This window comes from Tachypleus tridentatus, chromosome 12 (genome assembly GCF_004210375.1).
Source record: "Tachypleus tridentatus isolate NWPU-2018 chromosome 12, ASM421037v1, whole genome shotgun sequence".
Taxonomy (NCBI): domain Eukaryota; kingdom Metazoa; phylum Arthropoda; class Merostomata; order Xiphosura; family Limulidae; genus Tachypleus; species Tachypleus tridentatus.
The window spans coordinates 1,481,189-1,500,293 of NC_134836.1; the positions used below are offsets into that span (position 1 = coordinate 1,481,189).

Below are 19,105 nucleotides of genomic sequence, written 5' to 3' on the forward strand. Positions count from 1 at the left end.
GATAATGTTTAATCAGTTTTTTTTATAGCAAGAAACTGTTAATTTGGTGGTAAATATTGTGATGATAGGTTATGATTTATGGCTACATATTAAAAATTTGGTTTCATTGTAGTTCGTTTTGGCAATGCAAATGGTGCATAAACTTAACCTTTTCTGCTAGAGTTACATTGGATGAAGGAGAATTGCTGTCTTTGACTAATCTTGATGATTAATTTTCCCCTCGGGAATAATTACTTTTACATTAGAATAACTGCCAGAGAGGAAAAAGAGAAAAAGAGTTGCATTCTAACATCAAGTTCTTCTATTCTGTAATTATAAAAGCATGCAAGGTATAAAATATTAGTATAATGAAGTAATAGTTATCTTGTGAGGTTGAATCATGTTGATAAAACAAGGGAAGGAAAGATTCCAGCAGGTAAAAAACAGACCATTGTGTAAACTACTGAAAAAAGTTAAACAGGTTGTCATGTGGTGGTCTACTGCAGCTAAAATAGGAACCTTCCTTGAATTGTGAACATAGATTTAGGTCTAGAAAAGCAATGTTCACAAGCTTTTCACAAAGCATGTAGCCAAGTGCAAGACAAACTTAAAAGTTTTGTGAAAGTATCCTCATTGGACACATGGAAGTAAATTGTTCAAGGAACTGTTGGTTGTTGGAGGCCTGGCCAACCCAGCTGATTAGGATGGTTGACTCACAATCTGAGGGTTGTAAATTCAGCTCTGTCACATCAAACATACTTGCCTTTTTAGCCATGGGAGCATTATAATGTGATGGTCAATCACACAATTCTTTGGTAAAAGAGTAGCTCAAGAGTTGGCAGTGAGTTTTTATGACTAGCTACCTTCCTTCTAGTTTTACACCAGTAAATTAGGGACAGCTAGCATAGATAGCTCTCATGTAGTTTTGCATGAAATTCCATAAACAAAAAAATACACTAATGGTTGTTGGAACTTAAACTTCTGAAGAGTTTGGAAAATATCCAGGTGTATTCTGCACACTATTAGAATAATGTATTAACACACTTTACCATAAAGATATACAGTCTTTTGCAGACTGGATGCTAATAGGTATGGCTTCATTAATTCAGAATCCAGCTATATATCCAAATGAATGTATCATGTCCTTCACAGGATGCAAGTACAAACAGAAATTTCATCCATGTACAGTTTATGAACCTTGTAAGTGTGGAAAGAGGAAGGAGGTAGTATGGACCTCAAAGTATTGTGCAAAAACTTCCTACAATGAAGAAGTGCACTGTAGAGCAATAGTCCTTAAGGGTCATCACATAAAATGCCATCAGTGGTTGAAGAAGGGAATGTAATCACTGAACTAAACATAGAAAATTATGATGTTAAATCAATAAGCCAACTATGAAATGTTTTGGTATTGAATAATATATATGCAGTGTATATTTGTGTATAATGTACTAGCTTATCAAGACAGTTTGAGAAAGTTTGAAACTCATGCACAATTTGTCTAAGTTAGAACTGTCTACTTCTTTTAGTGCATCAGGATGTTGTACTATACCCTATAGTTTCTTTACGTTTAGTTAAAAGTATTGTTTATTATATTATTGTAAATAATTTTTATTATAAGAAGTATTTCAGATTGTTAGCTTACTTTATTGATTTACTACCACTCTAAATCTTCAGGTCTACCATAGCATAATACAGTTTTCACCATGGTATGGTAGTTCTTACTTGGACATTGGCCTCAAAAAGTGTTAATTTTACCATAGTGAAGATATGCAGTGTTGCTTGGAATATTTAACATGGCTACTTTTAATTTTATTTTTTATGTTTATTATCTTACTTTAATAGCTATTCTATGTTAAATAAATTTAATTTCAATTTGTTTTATAATAAAGATTATTTCACATTGTTAACTCAGTTTATAGATCCGGGACTTGTCTAAGTCTACTGTCCTGGCCAAGTCAGTATAACATTTACTTCATTGTGATAGCTTTTACTTCAACATTGGCCTAAACAAGTAAAAATGTTTATAAAGTGTGTATATGCAGTGTACATTAAAATATTTATTATGCTTTTATTTTTTTTATTACTAATATATCATTTATTCATTATCTGAGTTATGTTTATTATTTAATTATAATGATTATTCTTCATTGTACAAATCTTAATTTTTTATTATAGAGATTATTCAGTGTTAAGAGCTTAGGAAATGGAATTAGGAATAACCTAGTGTATCATAGGCTGGCCAAACCTCGTAAGGTATTGTTGGGTTTAAGGGTGAAAATATTGCTAACAGTAAAGGTATCCAATTGATGAAAAAAACAAAAACATTCTAATCATGATGAATAATATGACATTTAATTAGCTGTGCTTATTACAAGGAGTACACACACACACACGTGATCTGATCTGTGTGGTCTTCTTAGAGGGTTTGAAGGTTATGCACATATTTATTGTCTTGGTGCTGTATAGTTGTATATAACTTAGAATAAAAACTGTTTCATCATGAAAACAACATGGAATTGTTCATTATTATATAAACAACATATGTATCTGCACAGTTAGTAATATAAGCATGAATTTTAAGTGCTGATTTTGTAATGGATGCTTCTCATTTTTTCTTAATAAATACTTCTGATGCACTGCACAAGAATATTTTTTAAAAGTTTTGCTTCCTTAAAAGTTTTTGCTGATTGTGACAGGTACCTGGTGGGTATGCACAAATATAGTTTTGGTTTTGCTTCATCATGTAGGAACTCTGAGAAATAGACAGTTAACTGTTTACCGGCAATAACATATTTAATTGCATTTATGTTTCTAATACGCTATTAAGTTCAACATAATTAAAAGTTTTTTGCTCCTGATTTTCATTTGTATTCAGTGTCCGATGCATCACGGGTCTCATTGCTGAAGGCAGATTAGGGTATTCAATTGACTTCTTGTTTGTGGCAAAGAAACCAGACACATTAGTCAAACAGAAGTAACAGTCCGTCACATGGTCTTTCTGTTCTCACCATATCATCAGGACAGCAAACGGCACTATCCTTCGTGTGCCTCTGAGCCAAGCTCTCAGACAAACAGCACATGTTGCACAACAAATGTGAAGTGCCCATTCCTGGTCTTGATCACCAATTTTACAGCTAAAGTACAGATGATATGGTTTCTTCACAAGAGCAGTCATTGAGCATCTCTATTGATCAAGCGTATACTCGCCACAAACATAGCAGAATGTATCGTGGCTGTTACGACATTGACGAGACATATTGAACAACACCAGTCGTACTGTAAAACGTCTATAACATCTAACTTACGTGTTACAGTGCTACTGAGCTAATGCTATATTCTGAAACAATACGTACACACTAGAAGGTCTATATTAATCCAATGAGCAGCATCTGTGCATACAAGCCATTTTTATAGCCTGCTGAGATAGTGTCAAGCTGGCTCTGGCCTGCCCAGGCATGTCCGGACTGCATACTTCCACAGAACAACTTCCAACCTGGCCTGATTTCATGTCTGGACATGACCAGACTGCACAAAACATTGTTCATAGGTCTCTTACAGAAACATAAATTTTTTGGACACAAATATAAGAAAAAACATGACAAAACTGAAGATTTCGATAAAATGGTATGTGATGGGCAAATTTGGATGTGATTTTTGTGATCAGCAGCCATAAATCTATAAGGAACAACCAACAGTGTTCAAGAAACAAAAACTTTGTTGTGTAGTGTGTTTAAACAAAGTGTAGGTGTGTATTTATAACTTACAAAATTGTGTTGTTCAAATTTAACTTCTTTAGACTGCTTAATGTATTGCTGTGCCAAAAAATAAGTTGAATGATTTATTTTTACCTTAGAAATAATTTTTTTCTTCTTAATTATAGATCTTATTTTCCACGGAATCCGTGGCCAACACCATCTTATTACCCTCAGAGCCTACCTAATTGTGATTCTCTAGATTTTTTCCAGAGACTGTCTGTGGAATCCTTATTTTTTATTTTCTATTATATGGAGGTAAGAAAGTTTTTCATAACTTTTTACTACTTCTTTCTTATTTATCAGTAGAGCATTCTGTTAACATCCAATGTGTATAGTTATTACTTGTAAGAAAGCAGGTTATAAAATAATGAAGGATTCTTTTAACAAATTACATGGAGAATATTAGGAAGATATTGAAAAGGAAGAGGGAAGAATAGGCTGCTTGTCAATTTGGATAAGTTGCAAGAAAGTTGTATAAATTAATGGGAAGTATTAAGGAGAGTGACAGGAGCAGATATTTAATTAGTGTAGACAGTTTAAAACCCTGGAAGCATAAACCTTAGACATAATAAAGGAAATAGTAATTGTTTCAGAAATATGAAAAGAGTAAGCTTTATGCATGTGAGTTTCCCTTCGGTGTGGATTCCTGTAAGTGGTGAGGGGACCTCCCAGGGAAGGTTCTGTTCTATCTGGTTACCTTCTCTGGGATCTAAACATCCACCCACGTGTTTGCCGTGCGTGGCGACCCGTGAAGGGGAGGAGAGGATCCTGGTGGTTCAGGGTCCAACCCTAACACACCACTTTGGCCTCAAATTCCTGTAGACGGGTGGCCTTTGGGTGGCCCCTGGGTCAATCGGCTGGTCCACTTGTGCTAGAGTCAACCAAGTACCAGTGTTGGAAGTTCTCAACGGGTGTTGTGGACATTGTGCCTGATGCTGGTGTTTGGGTATAGTGCTCACGAAACCCTGGCGTTGCTGCATTGTCCTTGCATGACTTTGTAGTGCGTCCCCTTGTAGGGCTCCATGGTGGGTGGGGTTAGTGGGTACCGAAATTTTTTCTATTTCCTATGGATCCTCCAAAAAATTTAAATAAAATTGTAAAAAAACAGTCAATGGGTAAGCGACCACGTCTTGAATACTCAGAACAGCAATCTTCAACATCAGTAATACATGTACCTCATTTTCTTATATTACATTCTCTTTCGGAAAAACCTTTAGGGCAAATGTCCCCTTTTTTTATTCAAAAGGGACTAGAGGGACTTGCTGGCTCTCCAAAGTCAGTAAAGAAACTTCGATCTGGTGACATATTGGTTGAAACATCTACATCCCAACACAGTGAACTCCTCTTGAATTCAAAGGCAATTGGGGATATACCTATTGAGGTTACACCCCATGCTACCTTGAATTCTTCACAAGGAGTTATTGTTGAAAGGGATTTGAAGAACGTTCCCGAGTCAGAGATTCTCGCTGGTCTCTCCACTCAAGGAGTTTCTGCAGTGAGGTGCATCTCCACTCACAAAGATGGAGTTACACTGCCAACAAATACCCTCGTTTTAACATTTACTTCACCACGTGTACCTGCCACCATCAAGGCAGGTTATCTCATTTGCAGGGTTCGGCCATACATACCAAACCCTCTTCGATGTTTCCAATGTCAGAGATTCGGCCACTCAAAGACATCTTGTCGTGGTTCCCTGACATGCGCTCGTTGTGGAGGCAAGGACCACAATGCCTATGACTGTGACATGAACCCACATTGCGTAAACTGCAATGGTTCTCACCCCTCTTACTTTTATTCTTGCCCAAAATGGTTGGAGGAAAAAAGATGTGCAGCGTTTGAAAACGACACATAACATTAGTTATCCTGAGGCTCGGAAATTGCTGTCCACAACTCCATCTCGGACATATGCTGCTGCACTTCATTCCACAACTACAGTTGTGCAGACAGGAGTGCAGACAGATCTCTCTGTGCCTTTTTTCAAAACTGCTGATACTGTCTCCATTCGGCAGTTTTCTCTGTACAGAAATAACAGGTTGTGTGATGGTCGAGTACATGGAGGGGTGGCACTGTTGGTTGATCAACACGTACCCACCCTGTCTTTGTCACTCAACACACCCTTGGAGGCCGTAGCCATCCGTGTTTCCTTGGGTCATACCATCACTGTTTGTTCTCTGTACCTGTCCCCTGGAGAGACATATGATCAATCAGATCTTGATGCTTTCGTTGAACAGTTGCCATCTCCATTTCTAATCCTAGGGGATTTTAATGGACATCATCCCCTCTGGGGAAGTGCTATTATTGATGGGAGGGGCCGATCTGTAGAGCGGATGCTCTCTGATCACAATCTTTCTCTTTTCAATACTGGTTCTTCCACTTAATTTCATGCACCTAGTCAGTCCTTTACTGCTATTGATCTCTCAGTTTGCTCCCCTTTATTATTCTCCCATTTTTCATGGGGGGTTGACAGTAATCCACTAGGCAGTGATCATTTTCCGATCCTTTTGAGAGAGACTGGCCGTGGTTGATACCACCCTACCCGCATGCCCCGGTGGAAGCTGGATCAGGCAGACTGGTCCACTTTCACTGCTCTCGAAGAACTTGATCCTGCCATCGTAAATCAGCCATCAATAGACGACTGTGTAGCAGCGGTAACTGACTGTATTACACATGCAGCTGCTCAGTGTATTCCTAAAACCTCGACACGTTTTCCACGATATCCTCCTCAGTGGTGGAATCCTGCTTGCCACTTAGCACGGAAGGCTCAAAAGCAGGCCTGGGATACGTTTCGTAGATATCCCACACTTTCAAACCGGGTTGCTTTCCAATGGGCCCCGTGCACATGCTAGGTGGGTAAGACGTCAAAGCCAGAAGGAATTTTGGATTAAGTTCACAACCAGCATATCTTCTACCACCAGTTCCAAGATCATATGGGACAGGATTCGAAAGGTTAATGGGCACTACAATTCTGTTCCCCTCTCGATCTTACTCTCTGATGGTCAGGAGGTGACTGATGTTCAGAACATCGCTAACACTCTAGGTGAAAGCTTTCGCCGGGTATCTAGCACTTCTGCTTGTTCCTCCACCTTCCTGGCCATCAAGACTCGAGCAGAGCGATCACCTCTTTCCTTTCGAACTGACTGTTTCTTTGACTATAATTGTCCCTTTACCCTGGTGGATCTAAAAATGGCCCTTCATCGGTCTGCCAGTACGTCTGTTGCACCTGATGATATTCATTATGACATGCTGCACTATCTATCTCCTGCTTCTCTTGATGTCCTTCTGATTGTTTTCAACCGGATCTGGCAGGAGAATGTTTTTCCTGATGCCTGGTGCCAGTCTATTATTTTACCTTTCTCTAAGCCAGGGAAAGATCCCAAGATTCCTTCAAACTACCGTCCAATTGCTTTGACGAGCTCTTTCTGTAAGACATTAGAAAGGATGGTTAATGCTCGTCTTGTTTGGTTCCTTGAATCAAACAACCTCCTCTCGCCCACCCAGTGTGGGTTCCGTCGACAACACTCCACCACAGACCACCTAATTTGTCTTGAAACATCTATCAGAGAAGCCTTTCTCAACCGCCAACATCTTGTATCAATATTCTTTGACATAGAGAAGGCTTAGGACACAACATGGAGGTATGGCGTTTTGTGAGACCTCCATACATATGGGTTACGTGGCCATCTACCCATGTTTATTAAAAAAATTTTAATGGACAGGAGATTCCAAGTTCGTGTGGGTTTGACACTTTCACGTTCTTTTGTACAGGAACTTGGAGTCCCTCAAGGCTGTGTTTTGAGTGTCACACTTTTCAGTATAAGATAAATGCCATCACTGAACAAATCCCTCTCACTGTTGCGAATGGGCTGTATGTCAACGACTTTCACATCTCATGTCAGTCGTCAAACATCAGATATATTGAGCGGCAACTACAAACTCCCCTCAATTATGTACGAAAGTGGACTCTGGCGAACGGCTTTAATTTCTCTCTCTCTAAAACCGTATGCATGCACTTTTGCCGTCGACGGGGTATTCACCCTGATCCTGAACTTCATATCGGTGAAGTTTTGCTGCCAGTGGTCCACGGAGACCAAGTTCTTGGGGCTTATCTTTGATTGTAAACTGACCTTTATACCACACTTAAAGCAGCTTCGGGTGAAATGCACAAGAGCACTGAACATCCTCCGTGTCCTCTCTTCTACCAGTTGGGGAGCAGATCGCTGTTCAATGTTAAAGGTATATCGTGCTCTTATTCGATTGAAACTCGACTATGGATCAATGGTCTATGGCTCTGCCAGACCCTCGGCCTTAAAGATGCTGGACCCCATTCATCACCAAGGACTTCGACTCTGCACTGGGGCTTTCCATACCTCTCCAGTTCAAAGTATATACATTGAATCTCATGAACCTTCTCTACACCTTCGCCGTTTGCAACTATCTTTACAATATACTACGAAACTTCATTCCTTACCAAAGCATCCCACCTGGAAATGTGTTTTCCTTCCTCGGTGGGCAGTACTTTTTCAGAACAGACGATCTGTCATTGCTCCGTTTGGCCTTCGCATCCGGACGCAATTGGATGAATTGGGTCTGTCCTTGGAGTACATTGCAGATTCCTCAGGCCGGCCCATCCCACCATGGCTTGTTACAGCCCCCAAATGTGACCTTTCTTTCAGTCACCTAAAAAAGGCAGATACTCAAGATTGGAAGTACCGTCTTTTATTCATTGAATATCTTTCAAACAATCATTCAGTTTCCATTTATACAGATGGTTCCAAATCAGGTGATTCAGTGGGCTCTGCTATGGTTTGCTATGGGTCAGTAGTTGCGCGCAGAATCCCTTCTACAGCTTCTGTGTTCACTGCTGAACTGTATGCCATATCTCTTGCCCTGGATCATATTGCAGCTGAGCAGTACTCCAACTGCACTGTTTATACTGATTCGCTTAGTTCTATACTTGCCTTGGAATCACTACACATTGGCTCACATCCTATTCTCACTGATATTCAAAACCGACTGGCCGAATTCTCATTAACAGCTACTTCAACCCAGTTTTTCTGGATACTAGGCCATGTTGGTATTCGCGGGAACGAGCTTGCAGACATGGCAGCTAAATATGTCTGCTTCAGCACCATCACTCCTATGCCTATTCCGTACATGGACTATGGTGTTGTCTTCAAGGCTCGGCTCCGTGCCAGCTGGCAGTCCACTTGGAGTGAGCAACGCGACAACAAACTTTTTCAAATCAAACCCAAAATTGGACTTTGGCCATCTAGCTTCCGTAAAGTTCGGAAGGAGGAAGTTGTTCTCACTAGGCTACGCATTGGTCACAGTTTTTTAACTCATCATTTTCTTTTATCTGGAACTGATGCACCAATGTGTAGTTTGTGTAACACTCAAATCACTATCAGCCACGTTTTACTTTATTGCCATCGTTACAATTCTCAACGACGGCAATATTTTAAACATATTTTTTCCCAGGGTCAGTCTGTAACATTGGACAGAGTTATTGGTGATGGTGACTCTGTCCACCTTGATAATGTTTTTAATTTTTTAATGGCCATTAATCTTTTTAATCTCATTTAATTTATCATATTTATTCATTACACCTTTTTAATTGTGGTTTCTTTTTTACAGTTTTAATCTCTCTCATTCAATTTGACATTGGACAATGGCCAGAACATTAAATAACCGACACCAGGACTGGAAGGCCAACTTCAGGTGACTAACGCTACTGTTTGAACTATCCGTTTGAACTACTCGTTAGTCGTCCTTGCGAGTTGTTATTATACTTTTGCTGCATATCATTTCACACTTTTACTACTTTACTTTTTAGTACTGGCCATATTGACTCATAACTCGGAACCAGGACTGGAAAGACCAACTTCAGGTGACTGATGGTGGTTTTTATACTTACCTGTTAGTCTTCCTGGCGGGTTATGATCATTACCATTCTGCTACAGGTAGTCCTTTACAACTTTGTTGACTGGATGTCAACATTGGTTTTTACGCCATTTTCTGTTTTAATTACCATTTTGCTTTTATCTTCAATTACTTTTACAAATTTTACTCCATTTACTTGACTTTTATCTTTTTTACTGGACATTTGGCTTCTCATTATTACGATTTTGCGGAGTGCCTTTTAAAACTTTTATTCTTTTACATTTTGATAATAGCTGCTATGACACATAACCCGGAACCAGGACTGGAAAGGCCAACTTCAGGTGATTGACTGTGATTCTTGAACTTACTTGTTAGTCTTCCTGGCGGGTTATGATCATTACCTTTTTGCTAGAGTAAATACCTTACAACTTCTTATACTCTGCCTTCTATCTTAACATTGTAGACTAGGTTCAACATTGGTTTTATACTTTTTTGTTTTACCTTCATTTCCATTTATGTCTATTACTACATTTATTTATTTTTTTATTTTATTTTTTTACATTTTTACCGAATGTCTGGCGCAGATAGCCCGCTGCTTTGTGCCATGAAACACTAAATCGATCAATCAATCAAAGCATGTGAGTTCAGAGTTCAATTATATGACCTGTATCAATTTTGTGTTTGTTATAATTTTCATGCTCTAACTATTAACATAGGAAGCATATCTTTACAAAATTTTGCAGATTATCAGTAAACATTACAAGGATTTTGTTTTGTTTAAATATCAGATTTTATTAAGTATTAAGATTGTTTAAGTAATGTTTTATCATCATGCATTTTTTTTTTACAAATGTTGACTATCCAATATGCAGAGTAATTTTGATTTTTAGATAAATATTTTTATGCATCAGAAAATTATAAACTTTCACCTGTTGAAATCTTTATAATCTCAAGATAATTATCAAACGTTTTTGTGTTTATTTTTCTTTTCTTTTTTTTTCCAGATAAAAAACATTATATTTTATCTGTTATTTTCACTGTTATATTTTTATATGGGTTTGGTTGATTTGACTGACCTTGTAACCATTGTAAAAAATTCAGAAAAATATAAATAAGCCATGCTTTTTTCATTCTATAACAACTGCAGATTGTAACAGGAAAACACAAATGTTTAGTCTGAACAGTTTAAATCTCATAACATTATACATATATCTATATATTTATTATTTTTATTTTAATCTTTCAGCTGTACCTGACTAACACTACAGAAGCTGCAATGATGCAGTGCATTAGCACTCATGTTACTATATCCATGAGTATAGAACTGGCCTTTGAATATGACTGGTCTTGACTGTGTTGTAATGGACCAGTATTTTGTAAAATACAGTCACATTTTAGCAATAATACATTGTATATCTATTTACATTATTACTATTTATAAATCGTTTTTTAAATTACAGGTATTTTTCTGAAAACATAAAACAATAAATAAAGAAATCTAGAGAACAGTTATCACTTCTAGTTACAAATGCTTTAATCATTTATTGCTTACCATGGGTTACTAAGCTTTATTAAATTTTACATGTGGAGGATGTAAAACAAAATAATTTGTTTAGGTGTTATATATGTATTTTGAAGTCATGAGTTACTGCATTGAAACCACAGAATTCCTGTATACTTTATTAAGCTTAATAACTAATCTGAATCTGAGTCAAAAATATGTGATTTCCAATGCAAATACTTTGCAGAGGCTGAAAAAATTATATAATTTATATGGGTTTGGTTAATTTGACTGACCTTGTAACCACCATAAAAAATTCAAAAAAATATAAATAAGCCATTTATAAGCTTTTGAATCAGTTATACACACATTATTGGGTGAAGTGGTGTATCTAAGCAAGTGTGTCCGAAAATAGGTGAGGTCACCTTGGTTGATTCAATAAATATATTAACATTTCAGAAAATAGAAAAGATGGGAGATTTTTATCTTATATTCTAGTTTTGTTAATGTTGGTAATTTGAATATCTAATCTGAAATTAACTAGAAATGGTTGGACATCACAAACACCTAATTTGAACCAATATTGCTTTCACATACAGAAATAAATATTTAGGATTTTATGTATATTAAAATAGTAGTTCAATAAAAATTTGAATATGAGTTTACAAATGTGACAGCATTGCCACTGACCTGTGACCATAGGAAGACTTTTGTCAGGAGGGTTAACTTGATGTTGCTGTTTGTTAAGGAAGTGATATTGAGAAATGAAGTTCTGGAAAAGCAGGCTGCTGACCATTCATCACAGTTACAGAATTCTGTTAGCATGAATTAAAGGGCAGATAAAAGGAGGAATAGCAGACTTTTAGCCTGCCAGAATACAGCGTTCTTTCAAATGTATAGCATTACAGAAAGTGGTGGTGACAATAAAAAAGGAAGGTCGGGTTGTTTGTTTATAGGGAGTGATTGTAGTATTCTGTTGTTATGATTTATATACAATATGGAGAAGATTGTGTCAGGGGGAAGAGTAGATTTTTGGATCAAGTTTATTATCTTGTACACAATGTTTATGAAACCATATTAAAAAACTAGTGTGACTGCTGGTATTGAGAACAAATTTTAGTATCTTGTTAATATAATTTATAGGAAGTTAACACTTTCGGCGCGATTGGCGACCGCAGTCGACTTGAAAGCTCATTACAGCAGGCGATCTTCGTCAACAAGATGTAAACAACATACCCTCGTGGCTAATTATCGTAATCACACAGGCCTGTAGACCCACTTGAGGCTAGAACCACGTGTATTCATTGTTTACTTGGGATTCCCAGCAGTTATTTAAACCAGAGGTCACGTGATTTCTTTGTTTTCTAGCCTGTGTAGATCAAACTGTTCATTGTTATAGAAGACGCCTTCCTTGCATATTCTGTTGATACTTGCGACGTTGTTACAGTGCTGAAAGAAAAAGGTTATACCACTAAAGAAGTAATCAATATTATTTTTAATGATGAAGAGAGTGACAAAGAGTTTGAGCCAGATCATAATGAAAGCTTACTTGGTAATGGACAAGAGTGATAATGAAAACATTCGTAGTCTGGAATCAGCCTCCGCTTTAGGTAAGCACATGGTGTAGTTAGGGTCATATAACTTATTGCATAAACTGACTGACCATAGCCTAGTACTTGTTAACGGATATATAATATATTGTGCAGACAGCAAGAGCACGGTGAAAACCCGGTATTTTCAAAACTATTCAGAGAGCAGATTATTCAAAATTTGCTGGAGGGATATGTCAGCAAAGCCAAATGAAAAGGAAGACCAAGTACTGATAAATGTCAGAGCTTGGTGGAAAGACATAGTATTGGACAATATGGTGACATAAAACAAAACTGATTGTAGTGTTTGCAGCGATAGATACACAGCTGGGTGGAAAAGAAAGCAGATTAATTATTTCTGCAAACAGTGCAATCTCTCCATGTGCTTTTTACCATGCCATGAGATATATCATAACCACAAAGACTATCGATGGGCTACTGCACAAATTGTATACAATTTATAATAAATTGTGCTTTACATGACACTTCTTTGTTGTGTATCAGGGTGTCTTCCTTTATTCCTGTTATTCTTATGTATTGAATTTAACATATATAGTATTGTGTACAATCACTGAACATTTCAGGGACTTTTGTTGAGTTATTGCCGAGATATCATGCTTTTAGTACTGATACCGTAATTAGTCGAAGTATCAAAAATATATATTCAGTGCCATGCCAAACATTATTTTATTCAGTGCCGGAAGGGTTAAGGAGAAAGAGAAGTATGGGTGGGAAAAGTATCAGTAATGGGTTTGGTCTGTTTTACATAATGATAATAAGAAAATAATGACAGGTAAGAGGGAAAGACAGAGTAGTTTTGCATCCTTGTAATTTCGAATACAGACAGTATTGGAGGAAGAGTACAGGAAAAGGATATAAGTCCTTTAATGCCAGTTACTTTGTGTGAACGATGTTAGAGAGAAAGGTAAAATCATTGAAGAGTATGCAATTTTCAAATAAAAATTAAGGTTAATATCCATTCTGTGGATAGTATGAGAAAATAAATGTTAAAGAAAGGTTGGTGAGGAAAGACTACAGTGTATTGTTAAAGCATTCTATATAAACAGAGAAGGGGTAAAGCAAGCTGATAGGTAGACTTATGTCTTATAAGGTAGCATCTGAGAGAAAATGGCAGGTGAATGTGGGAAGAACATGTCTCTATGTCTTTAAGGCCAAGAATGGAGAAGGTAATGTTACAGCTCAGTAAGAACAGCAAACACCATTTTATTAATATAATACAGTGGTTCCCAACCTTTTTTATGCCCCGCACCCCTAAAAATTTTAATATATTTTCGCACCCCTGGTTTGGAAAAACTGATATAATACAAGGTACAAAACACATTGAAAGAAGGTGAAAAACAGAGAAATGTGAAAGATGAGACTCCTGACCATGGAAGACAAAGTACTGGTTCTTTTTGGCATGAACTGTGAATAACAGAATGGACAAGGGGTATTAACTAGTATATTGCTTTCCACTGAAAATAAGAGTGTAGCAAGATTGACCAAATTGCCTCTTTTGTAGTAATTTTTAATCTTGGCATCTTTCTTTCTAGACAAAACTTTGTTACCTGTAGGAGAACCTACAGTTTCCTTCATCACAGTATATTCCCATATTATCTCAGATTCTGCCTAGCTCTATGAAAACATCTAGGAATTAAAAAAAAAATAAACAAATGCAAGTTTTATTCATTTTTTTTCTGAAATAGTTTTTAAAGTGTGCTCAGAGTATCTCTAAAGATATATAAAAAAATTGGTTTTTCACACCTCAAATTTGCTTGTATCTTGTCTTAAAATGCCATCAGCTATTCATCTTTGTAAGAGTATTGAGTAATAATTTCTAAAATCCTAGAAAAGAATTTTGTTTTCAAAAGGTAACTGAGTTTCATCAATTTAACTACAATACTTTAATTTGTCTGAATTTGAACTTGTTAATTTCATTTTTCATTGTATGCTAAACAATAAGAATTACAAATACCTGAACTGCAGTATTAATAGCTATGGGATTTATAAATCTTTTGTTGCCACACAGTAATACTTTGGTAAGAAATGTCAAAAGTGTTTTAATCGTGATAGTACTGTAGCTCTCATAACCTTACAATTTCTAATAAAGAGTAGGAAATCAATGAAGTATTGTGTGAAATATATATATCATGTTTATTGGTGTTGTGTATCTGTGGAATTGTATGCTGTTGTATGAAAAATATTTTGCTTTCTTAGCTTAACTGGTTTATTAAATTTTAATGTTTTGTTACATTTAGAAATCATTGGTTTGATCACAGTATTTAAAAAAAAAGTTTGTTCATGCCTTGAGTTATAATTATTTGGTGTGTATAAGGTTAAAATCAAAAGTGAGATAACAGAAAGCAGCAAACTTTTTTAGTTCTCTGTAAAAAGGTTGAATGTAGTTCATCTATCCATGAACTGCTTTTTTCTTTTCTTTTTTTACCATTAGGGCACAAAAGCTCAGTATCTGGCAGCAAAGGCTTTGAAAAAACAATCTTGGAGGTTTCATACAAAGTATATGATGTGGTTTCAGAGGCATGAAGAGCCAAAAACCATTACTGATGAATTTGAACAGGTAATTTGTTTTTATTTGTAAATCACATGGCATAGCAAGAAGGAAAAATAAGTTGCATTAACCCTTTAGCAATGGGCTTGGTGTAATACACGTCTACACTCATTAAGTATTTATACTATAAATACTGTATGTGTATCTTAATGAAATTTGGTAGACTTTTGGAAAGTACTCCCAAGTATTTTGTTCATAAAAAATCAGATTTTTTGATGAAGTAAGAGCAAAGTGATTTTCATGTTATGATTACAAATACTGTTCTTCCCAGAAATATCAAATTTCCTTTGCATAATCTCTAAAACTTCCTAAATACACTTCAAACATTTGTTTTCAGTAAAACACTATATTTTATCTGTTATTTTTCTCTACTATATCTCTAAAAAAGTTTGATCAGTTTAACTGACCTCGTTACCACCAAAAAAATTGAAATAAATCTAAATTACCCTCTTTGCTTTCTAGAATGACTTCAAATGGTACTATTAAACTTAAAACATTGTACAACTATTTATACTTCTGTTTTATTGCCCTTTGAACTGTGTCAAACAACTGTTCACATCATTATAAGTTGTAACACACTTGGGAAATGGGGCTCATGTTATATTAACTCCCTTACATCCCTCATTAACTAACCTAAGAAGATTGCTATTTTTGCATTTTAATTATTTTTATAATAATAAAGAATGCATATACAATACAAATGTTTAAGTAATTACTTGGACCTCTTTTTTTTTCCTGTCAACTTTTGATGGCATTTAACCCTACTTTTTTATACTATGATTGTAGTGCATTAAATAATTTTTATTGAATTAAATAATGCATCAAAGAACATTAAATAATAGGAGGCAAAAAGTAAGTAATTTTCCCTAACTATCACAATTTTTCTGACATTCTTAACTGTATAATAAGAGCTGTTACAAATTCATCCCTTTGTTTGATATCTCTCACAGACTATAAAAATATGTTTTGTATGAGTTATGATGATTTGATAGTGAGAAATTTATGTTAAATTCTGTACTTACTGGAGGGGTAGTGAATAAGTTACAGAAGAGGGAATACCTAGGGAAGAAAAAATCATGTTTCCCACACTGTGGAAATTCAGAACTTTTACATTGCCATATAAAATCAAGATCTTAAAACTTATATGTTACTGAAGTATGGATTATTAGCTAGGATTTGCTACTATACTATAAAAAGTAGTTAATTTTTTAATGTAAGTCCCTAAAACCTTGTAACGTGCAGTAAGAGATGCCTGGAAAGAATTAATAGAATTTGACTTGAAAAATACCACCCAAGAAACTGGAATTTAGCTTGCTTATGTATTTCATTGTCCAAGATGCAAACGAAAAAGCCAGAACTGAATAAACTCATGGACTTAAGTTAAAAATGCTTTCTTTTATGTGTATTTTAACCATGATGCATTTTCAGCCATCTGCTTTGAATATAATGGTTGTCTTTTGAGGACTTACCAACAGTAAAGTCTGTACATGTAGATCCAACATCTAAAGATCTTTTGTATGGCTTTCTTTTAGTTACTTTTGTTGAAAAAGAAAAATTTCAAATTCTATCTACTGATAAATGCTGACTAAAAGCCACTTGAGAGTGCACTGCTTACTATTACAGAATGAAGCAAACCTTATTTGGAAATTTTTAGTATTTGGATGAGGCTGTTTCACTGTAACCAGCTGATCACAGACTTGGTAACATTAGTGAGAGAACATTTATTGGTTAATCAGTATTGATAATGGCAGTGATATAAAGTGATTGACCAATTTAAATAAATTTGCCCAAGTTGTAACTGTAGTTTGATCTGTGCTTCAGTAAGATTGACATCAACTGAGTGTTATTTATTGCAGAATTGAGATTTCATTTGAATTAGCAATTTGTCTGTGAACTGGCAAAAGTAAGTCATCACATGCAAGTGATAATTATTGATGGCTACTACATTTATCAGTAACTCTATAGCCGATGGGAAAAGTAGATTAGTTGCTATAACAAAAATGTTTTCCCAAGAATTTACCCTTATAGACAACTACTATTAAGGTACTTCACTCGAGCTCACCACTTTTTTTCGGGAAGGAAATTTTGTTTTTATCTCTTAAATCAGAAATTGTGAAAAAAAAAATTGAAAGGTATCGATCAGCTCTTTATCAGTAACTGTAGTATAGCAGTAACTGACTGTATAGATAAATATTTGTAGATCTTAACACTGAAGGTGTAGTTGGTCTAAATATGGTGCTCAAAACTGCAGCACAAAAACTTGAGATTACATTTGTGGACATCTTTCTTCTTTTGAAAGTAGTTGATATGTTAAAATATTAAACTTAAAATGCTAAATTATTTTGGTAGCATTGAATAAAATTGCTCACTAAAAACATGTATCTTCATTTTGTACATCACTTATGAAGATCAAGCAACTTCCTTTTAACACGAAAAGCTGTTTAAGAAGGTATATGTTACTGTTCTCTTAAAAATGCAGCTTTAAGGTAGTATATTGAAACACCTTTTGTTTTTCTTGTGCAAGATAAGATTGATAAAACTTTTATTGTAATGCATATTAAAATGTTTGCATGTAGAAATAAGTAATTAAATTGCTTAGAGATTGACCACCTAATTGTAGAATTTCCTTCCCTCTCTTTTTTTTGTTCAAGTAAACTTTTCTCATTCCTATGTACCAGTGAAGAAACTAAAGACTGGGAAATTACATATAAATGAAAGAGCTAAGTAAAAAAATAATTAGGTAGCAGAAACAGCATAGAAATTTCTGTACTTGATTAAAGTTGCTTCAGACATGTTACATATAAAATTATATAGATAGTTTTTAAAGACTACTGAATTCTCTTTAAACCTTTTAAAGACCGAAAAATATATTGATTTGGATTGCAATATGTTCAGAGATACTACCAGTCTGTGGGATCACCTGTTTAGGTGCTACGTCCTTCTTCTCAAAAAAATCAGCCTTGCACATTTTTTTTCATAACTCAGTGTGCATTTTATAAGTTGTTTAATCAGAGTTCATTTAGAAACAGGAATTAGATTGGCTACATAAAGGTAACCAAAATATAGAATATGAGGTGGAATTCCTGCAATAAATAACCACTAGAGTTTAACTTGCCTGCTACCATTGCTACAAAGATTGCTTACCTTAGATGGATACTTAGATTGGTTGACCTTTTAGATTTACGCACAAATAAATAGCAAATTTTAGCACAGATGTCTTCCAAGTACCTGAACATGAAATGTGTATTTTTAGAGCTTTGAAGGAGTGAAAGTAAAAATCCAGACACATTTTCCATTAACACATTAACAATTAGTTAATTGAACATGATATTTATTAATTAACACTGTGTAACACAAATTTTGTTCTTGTATAGTATGTGTTATTTCTTAATTACTTATGTTGTAAAAGTACGGAAAATGGCCATGATTCCCTTCAACTCAAACTTTACTTTTGTGACCTGGATAATGAAATTTAGAAATTAACCTGTTTTCTATGTAAAAAATGGACAAATTTGCACCTTTTCATTTACATGAGGTGTGAATAAAACTATATAAATCAAGATTTACATGTATTTATACTATAAAGTTATACATAAATGAACAAAAATTTTTACAAGTGAGTCGTTTTTCAAGATTTGCGACTGTAATGTAACTCACTTTCACTATCAGTCCCCAAATATAGTCTCCCATTATGTTTTCATTATACGCTCCTTGGTAGCAGCGTTCAAAGTCCAGTATATCTTGGTAGAAGCGCTTGCCTTGCTCGTCTGAGTACGCTCCCATATTCTCCTTGAATTTATCAAGATAAGCATTAAAGATATGGACCAGAGCC

At 35.4% G+C, this 19,105-nt stretch overlaps 1 protein-coding gene across 13 annotated transcripts in view; it reads left to right on the top strand.

Annotated features, from left to right (window-relative positions):
- Positions 1 to 19,105, top strand: part of LOC143235050 (CCR4-NOT transcription complex subunit 3-like) — a 79,339-nt gene that overhangs the window by 56,636 nt on the left and 3,598 nt on the right. For 9 of the 13 annotated variants that reach the window (XM_076472809.1, XM_076472802.1, XM_076472803.1 and 6 more), the window contains exons 13-14: positions 3,860 to 3,989; positions 15,157 to 15,282. In XM_076472809.1, coding sequence (XP_076328924.1) covers positions 3,860 to 3,989; positions 15,157 to 15,282 — 256 coding nt within the window. Of the gene's footprint in view, positions 1 to 3,859; positions 3,990 to 10,198; positions 10,253 to 10,860; positions 11,077 to 14,257; positions 14,380 to 15,156; positions 15,283 to 19,105 lie in introns of those variants that run through there. The other 4 variants (XR_013018904.1, XR_013018906.1, XR_013018905.1 and 1 more) reach the window with 3 other exon arrangements.